General features: G+C 51.3%; 1 protein-coding gene across 2 annotated transcripts; it reads right to left on the minus strand.

The window, feature by feature from the left end:
* Positions 1 to 311: 311 nt before the first annotated feature.
* On the minus strand, positions 312 to 2,504 carry CITED2 (Cbp/p300 interacting transactivator with Glu/Asp rich carboxy-terminal domain 2). Of its 2 annotated transcripts, none has more exons than XM_036414440.2 (2): positions 2,234 to 2,504; positions 312 to 1,712 (listed from the first exon to the last, which is right to left on the minus strand). In XM_036414440.2, the coding sequence occupies exon 2, from the start codon at positions 1,702 to 1,704 to the stop codon at positions 853 to 855; it is 852 nt and encodes a 283-aa protein (XP_036270333.1). In that variant the 5' UTR covers positions 1,705 to 1,712; positions 2,234 to 2,504; the 3' UTR covers positions 312 to 852. The 2 variants fall into 2 exon arrangements, with proteins under 2 accessions (XP_036270333.1, XP_036270332.1); XM_036414439.2 differs by lacking the exon at positions 2,234 to 2,504 and adding an exon at positions 1,895 to 2,188.
* Between the last annotated feature and the right edge of the window lie 4,969 nt (positions 2,505 to 7,473).

Below are 7,473 nucleotides of genomic sequence, written 5' to 3' on the forward strand. Positions count from 1 at the left end.
AAAAATACTGTCAAAATTTCCTAAAAAGCTTTCAACACAGTAGTATCTTTTCATGTACTGAATATAACTATTAGCACAGTGTCAAAAATGTTGAAGACAGAAACAAAATAAAAATCTGTGAAATGTTTGCCACTGTCGACATTCCACACACCCTATTATTGTCTGTACATATGGGGGAGGGGGGGGGCAGCCAACTTGAAAGTGAACAGTATGACTTTTTCCTGATCCAGAACGGCTTGGCCCGCATCTGTTTAATCTTCCAGTTTAGCATATTTTAAAAATTAAGTCTGTACTCGAATGCATAGTTTAAAAAAAAAATGAAGCGAGGTGGCAGAGTTTGTGCATCTGCCCTTCAGAGTTCATGCAACCCACTAATGCAATTTTTCCTTTCACTCATAAATTTGAATGCAGTTCAGTCATTTGAAACCATCTACAGAATCCACAAGATTAAGCAGTTTGCCAAGATTAATATCTAACAGTTGAGCACTGGAGAAAGTGAGGAAATCAAGGAGTAAAAAACAAACAACAACAACATCAACAAAAAAAGAGACCAAGTTAGCTAGATATTTCAAACTACATAAGGGAGGTGAATGTCAAGGCTACAAAAACGAAACAAAAACAGGAGGAGAAAAAAAAAAGTGGCAGCAATTTTTTTTTTAAACCAATTTGTACAAGTGTATAGTTTACTTTGTTTCCAAGTTCTCAGACCTTTCAAGGATTTGAAAAGTTGAGATACTGTGTCTAAGGGAATGCTTTTTGTGTTTGTTTTTTTTTTTTTAATTCACACCGAAGAAGAAGTTGGGAGGGTTTGATTTCTTTTTTTTTCCTTTTCGCCTGGTGTTTTGATCGGAGTCAACAGCTGACTCGACTGGGCTGCTGTTTGCACACGAAGTCCGTCATGAAATCGAACTCATTCTGCCCCAGCCAGAGTTCAGGCAGCTCCTTGATGCGGTCCAAGCCCATCTCTATCACTAAGGACATGAGCACTTCCTCATCGATGAAATCAGTGTCTATGACATTGGGCGGCAGCATTGCAGCGGGGACGTGGGCCACGGAGGCGGGCATGGTGCTGCCGCCGCTGCCGCTATTGCCGCCGCTGCCCGCGCCGCCGGAGGTGCCGCCGGAGCCGCCAGGGGTGCTGCTGCCCCCCGAGCCCGGGGTGGTGCTGCCGCCGCCGCTGTGCTTGGGGGTGCAATCTCGGAAGTGCTGGCTTGTCCCGTTCATCTGGTGGCCTGCAGCGGCGGCGGCGGCGGCGGCAGCAGCAGAGTGCAAATCCGGCATGTAGTGGTTGTGGGGGTAGGGGTGGTGGTTGAAATACTGGTTGTTGAGCTTCTGCAGCTGCATGCTGGCCGGCAGGGAGCCTCCCTGGCTGGCCACCGGGGGGCCCAGGAACTGCGAGTTGTTGAACCGGGCCGCGGGGGCCAGCGCGCTCGCCGGGTGCCCTCCGTTCACAGTCCCCGGCCCCATCGCGTGCCGGATGCCGCCGCCCGCGGCGCTCATGCTGCCCGCGCCGTAGTGTATGTGCTCGCCCATGAGGGCGTTGAAGGCGTGCTGGGGCTGCGGCTGCGGCTGCTGCTGCTGCTGCTGGTGGTGGTGCGGGCTCGGGAACTGCCCCATGCCCATGCGGTGGGCAGGGTGGTGGTGCAGCCCGTTGGTACCGTCGGGGAAGCGCCCGTGGTTCATGGCCATCATATGGTCTGCCATGTCCAGTCCTGCAAGGGAAGAGGGCAGACGGACGGTCAGACCCGCACGCCACACGTGACGCCCACCAGAGCGCACCCCACTTTTTCTTGCCACTGCTTCCCCCCCACCCCCCCAAAAAAAAGACCCCGGGGCGCACGTCGGCTGCAAAAATCACCATCCCCAGGATCCACCCCCCTGGTAGCTAGCGCACCGGGACTCGCCAACACGGCGGACCTCCTGCCACCCACAACGGAGGAGCCGGGCGCGCTGGCACACACAGCCCCTTCCCCGGCGATCGGGCGGGAGGCGCGGAGCCCACACCCCCCTCTGCTCTCGCTCTCCCTAAGTCGCCTCATAAAGGAAGTGCCCCGCAGCCCCGCCGCGAACTTAAGGCTTTCAACCAGCCCTCCTCGTCCTGTGGGTTGCACATCCTGTTGTTATTCCCCAGCTCCGCCTCGCGCGCTTCCTCCGGGGCAGACCCAGCCCTCGGAGGGACCGGGCTGGCAGGCAGGAGCTCCGGCCAGCTCCGCCGGGCGCCGGGCGCGCTTACCTTCCGTCTCAGCGGCGATTTCAGCTCCGAAGACCGGGGGCGGGATCGTCGGGTCCAGGACCGGCTTCAGCAGCACATAGAGGGGGCCTTCCTTCCTGGGCGTGCAGGGCGCTAGCTGGGTGGCGTGGTGGTCGGCGCTGAGGTCTTGCAGCGGCGGCCGCGGGGGCAGGATCGGAGCCGCTCTCCTTTATTTTCCCTCCGCTGCCCTCCCTCCCAGCTCAGCGAGACTCAGCCCGGCCACTGCCAACAATGAGCTGTGTTTCTTAGGGCTTTGGCCACAGTTAATATAAGGAGCTCAGGAAGGGCGGAGCGAGGGCCTCCCGGCCGGGAGGCGGGAAAAAGCGGATTCTGGAACGCCGGGCACGCCGGACTGGGTCGTGGAGCTGCGTCGGGCCCCCCCCCCCCTTACTCCGCCCCCCTCCCACGGCCAGAGGCAAGTGCACCGAGGCTGCAACGGGGCCGGGGTCCTGCCCCGTTGCACCCCCAGACTCTGGTTTCTTCCCAACCCGCAAATGTGGGGGTTGGCCCTGCACGCCGGGTACAAGGAGAAAATGCTCCTCGGACTCCTAGCCCGCAGGTATCGCCTTCCCGGAGAGGAGAGAGGAAAACTCACCGCGCCCCAGCCCCCCCGTACGGCCGGATCCCCCATCCCAACCTCTTCCACCGGGTTCGCCTAGCGGTGTGGGCTACCTCCTATGGGAAAAGGGGGTTCTCTCGCGCCCTAGCCCTCCATAGTGCCCTTCCGCCTCCCCGGTTTTGCAAAAGCTTCCTTGGAAAAGGCTGAGAGGGACGGCTGTGTTTTTCCCCCGAGTGGGGTTTTAAAGCCCGGGACAAATAATGCCACCGCCGCCCCCGAGCGCGCTTTCCTGGGCTGTGCCTTTGTGGGTTTTTTTTGTAGGGGCAGCAGTAAGCTGATTTAGATATACTCCTTGTAGATGCATTTTTTTATTTTTATTTTCCTCCTTTCAAGGACAGGAGCTGGGGGCGGGGAGCGGCACGGGCTGCAGGTGGACCGGGCGCGCTCGGCGGCCTGGCCGCCTCCATTCCTTGCGATGGGGAATCCGGACCGCGCTTTGGGGCCCACCCGCCGCTCCCGGGGTACGTGTGCTTCAGCTAAGTTTGCTTTGCAGCTCGCTCTTGGTAGCTTTGGCATCCGAGCTGAGGCGTCTCTGCTCTGTAAACAAACTCAGCGATCCTCGTCCCCAGATCCACCTTTTTGCACATACGCAGTTTCTTGCTTCTGCTGTTGCCCTTGATCCGGGAGGGAGGTGGGGGTGTGTGTGTGCAAACTTGCACAGCCTCCCTCTGGCCTCTGCCTGAGGGTTTGGGGTTGATTCAGAAGCGAATGGGTTTGTAATTAAGAAACGCGAAGGCTGCGTAAGGCTGCTGCTGCTGGAAAAGGAAAACAAATAGCACGGTAATCGTTTGGTAAATAAAGTTGTTCTGGAGGTGGACGCGTAGCTGCACGTCCCATATGGCACCGCGCGCGCGCACACACACACATACACACACACACACACACACACACACACACACACACACACTCCTGGGACTCTTGCTTTGCAGGGAAATTGTTCGGCGGAGCAATGGGCGATTATAATAACCGTGCTTCCCATAACGTGACACGACTAGCCTGGTCTCCTCTTCGGCTCACTGACTTGCAAATAAAAGCCTTAACTCGGGTCTGGGCCACAACCTCTCTCTCTTGCTAAGTCGGGAAGCAGAATTGTTTCTCCACCGCCACGAGGAGGCTGCTGCTCCAAGCCTTTCTATTGCTCTTTATGTGGTAACAGCGAGTTTAGCATGTAGCGCTCCGAATAAGGACTTCTGTTCAGAGTTGTTTCTTCATAACTCTATAGCCATTGAAGACTTCCTGCTGCCAAGAGCCGGTTCCCCGCATCCCCTGCTCCCTCCACCCCCCCTTTTTTTCTCCCTTCGCCTTCACAAGACTTATAGGCCTTATGTCTTGAGAACTGGAAATCCTGATACATTTTTTCCTTTTCAGGAATTTGCAAGTGAGACTGAACGCTGTTTATTTTCTATAACCCCTCCATCTTCCATATATCACTGTTCTCTTTTTCCTTTTCCAGGCTCTCCAACATGGATGACAGTATATGCAATAATTTTTAAACCTCAAAGATCCTTACTTTTTGTTAATCAGCTTAACAATAACCCACAACCTTCGGACCAACTATAGATCCTTACTTTTTGGAGACTTGTGCACAGAACACATTGCATCGTTGGTTGCAACCATCCCCTATTATCCTCTCCACCCACTACCTTTTACCTGTAGGTCTTGGATATGAAGTTGCAGAATCAGAGTCTTGGAAGAGACCTATGAAAAATAGACTCCAAAATATCAACAATTGCCAGATACATGGCTTTCTACCCCGTTGTCAGACAGCAGTGTCTTCAAGGACCAGCTCTTGAATGTCTCCTGGAAAGAAAGGTGTAGCTCCATCCGTTCCATTGCTTCCACGTAATATTGGGCAATGCCTTAAAAGGTCACTTCCTCCTCCCCCACCTCACAGAGGGGGAAACATTTGTTCTGGGACTTGCTGGTTAGACTGTGGCACTCCTTGTCCATTTATTCATCCATCCAATGAACGTTTCCCAAGCGCCAGGCACTTTTCCCAGTGCCCGGAGAGACAACTAAGATAGGAACTCATGGTCTGAAGGAGGAGGTGAACAAACAGCCTTGGACACACTGTGATCAGTGCCACAACAGCATTCGACACAAGGACTGCTGGGAGCACATAGGCAGGACACCCATTCAGGGCCTTGGGAAGGCTTCCCTGTGACTCAGTTGAGGCCTGAGGATGTGTAAAAGTGGGGCCGCCCCAGGAGGGGGCACAGAGGAAACAGGTCGGAGAACTAAACTGGGCTGGATCCTGTGGGCTTTGGTCCTCAATTGAGAACTTTAGATTGTATCTTGAAGACAACGAGAAGCTGGTGAAGGCTTGTGGATCAGTTAGATGATCAAATTTTTGTTTTAGGGAGATCAGGACAATACTGTGGAAAATGGATTGAGAAAGTAAGATTGGAAGCAGGGAGTCCAGTGACAGTCATCCGGGGGTTTATCCTGTAAACCTGGGTAATATAACCATCAAGCAGTATGACCAGCAAACTGTCACACTTCATTTTCCGAGGGCTTTCATAACCAAGTACCCATGAACTTTGTTTATGCCGCTCAGAATTTTATTTTCTCACATCTCTGGAGGCTAGAAGGCCAAAATCAAAGTGTTGGGAGGGTTGGTTCTGAAGATTGTGAGTGAAAATCTGTTCTATGTCTCTCTCTCCTAGATTGGGTAGTTTGCTGATCATCTTTGGTGTTCCTTGGCTTATACATGCATCACCCCAATCTCTGGCTTTACCTTCACATGATGTTTTTCCCTGTGTGATTGTATCTTTGTGTCCAAATTTTCTTCTCCTTCTCCTTCTCCTCCTCCCCCTTCCACCCCTATTCTCCTCCTCCTTCCTTTTCTCCCCCTCTCCACTACCCCTGCTCTCTCCCCCTCTGCCCCTCCCCCTCTTCCTCTTCCTCCTCCTTCTTCTTTCTTATTGGATTAGGGCCTATCCTAATGACTTCATTTTAATGTGATGACCTCTATAAAGATCCTCTCTCTAAATAAGAAATAAGGTCACATTCTGATCTACTGGGGGTTGAGATTCCAACATCTTTTTTTAAAAGGACACACTTCACCCCATAACAGTGGTAGAGAAACTGAATAACACAAGATCCCTGCCATTATGGAAGAGAGATGCTGCCTGAAACTCTCTTCCCAGTGATCCTGCTGGCCACACTCTCACTTCTTCCTGTCTTGCTTAGATACACCGCAGTGAGGTCTTCCTGGCCATCAACTTGCATGGCAAGATCCTTTGTTTTCTTACTCTGTCTGTTTTCCTCCTTTATCCCCACCTGGCATGCTGCACGTTGGATATCGTTGTCTTCCCCAGTAAGATGGCAGCTCCAGGAGAGCAGAGATCTTACTCATTCAGTGTCTTAAGAAGTCGTGGTGTATCAGTCTTTGACTGATTAGATTAATGTGTGAATGAATGAGTGGAATATAACAGAGGTGTTAAGGGAAGCCAAATGAAAAGCTTGGGGAAGGAGGGCAGGGAAGATTTTTCTGGAGAAGGTTACTTCCAGGGCTGGAGGAAGAAACAGCGAGTAGAAAGGAGAGCAGCAGCTGGCCCCTGTGGGCATTGTGGCCTCTCATGCGTGTGGGGAAAACTGTGATCTGTTTGGGAAGATGGCTCACCTCTGGGTCAGGATTGCTGGCTGCTGGTCCTCATTGATGTAAGTATTTGATTGAAACACATCTTTGAGAAGTAAGCCTCCAGCTTCAGCTAATTCCCGAGTTGAAGAAAGCTGACTGAACTTCAAAAAATATGTGAAAGAGTCTATACATGTGTGGTGGGGTGGGGGTAGGGTGGGGTCTCAGTCTGAGTTTTGTGCTTTACATAAAGGACTTCACGTAATACGCACCCCAAGGATGACTTTCATCAGTCTAGAAAGGAGAATTTTGAGTCTCAGAGGGTTTTAAACAAACAAACAAACAAACAAACAAAACATGTCCACTTTCTCAGAGGGATGAGTTAAAACGGGAGAGAAAGAAAGTCAAAGGCAGACACTGGTTGGATCCCTTCTCTCTCCCTCCTCTCAACACCTTGACTCTGGGCCTTAGCTGGTGAGGAAACACTGCTGCCCATGGTCCCACCATTCACTCAGCCATCACAGTGAGTCAGTATTAGAGTGAGTCAATGTGACAATGGTCTCTATTTCTGCCTTTTTCCTATTTCCTTGTCTCCCTCATTTATGGGGTCTGTGATGAAAAGTCCCATATTTTACTGATCTGTGGAATAACTCCAGATGGGAAATATTGGTGGATTCATAGTTTCTGATCTAGAAACTATGGATGGCCTTTAATGTCAGGGTGATAACATCTATAATAATAAAAGTGTAACATGCTAATTGGACTGGATGTCCTACCAGACCAAGGTCGGGTCCCAGGTGCCAGAGGGAAGCCTGTGTTGGCAGTCAGGGGAAGGAAGGCCTACTCTTGCATGAATTTTGTGCATCAGGCCTCTAGTAGTTAATAAAACAATTGAAAGCCATATATATAACATTGCATTATTTTTGAGTTGAATACATTATTTTTTACATGTATGTGTATATGTCAAAATCATATATATATATACACACACATATATATACATATATATATACATATATACAT

This window comes from Pipistrellus kuhlii, unplaced genomic scaffold (genome assembly GCF_014108245.1).
Source record: "Pipistrellus kuhlii isolate mPipKuh1 unplaced genomic scaffold, mPipKuh1.p scaffold_m20_p_5, whole genome shotgun sequence".
In the NCBI taxonomy this organism is placed as follows: Eukaryota; Metazoa; Chordata; class Mammalia; order Chiroptera; family Vespertilionidae; genus Pipistrellus; species Pipistrellus kuhlii.

Coding starts and splice junctions, on each gene's coding strand:
- CITED2 (XM_036414439.2), bottom strand. CDS start 2,039: ATGAGGCGACTTAGGGAGAGCGAGAGCAGAGGGGGGTGTGGGCTCCGC. Junction 1,713..1,894: donor CGCCGTGTTGGCGAGTCCCG/GTGCGCTAGCTA, acceptor CTTCCCTTGCAG/GACTGGACATGGCAGACCAT.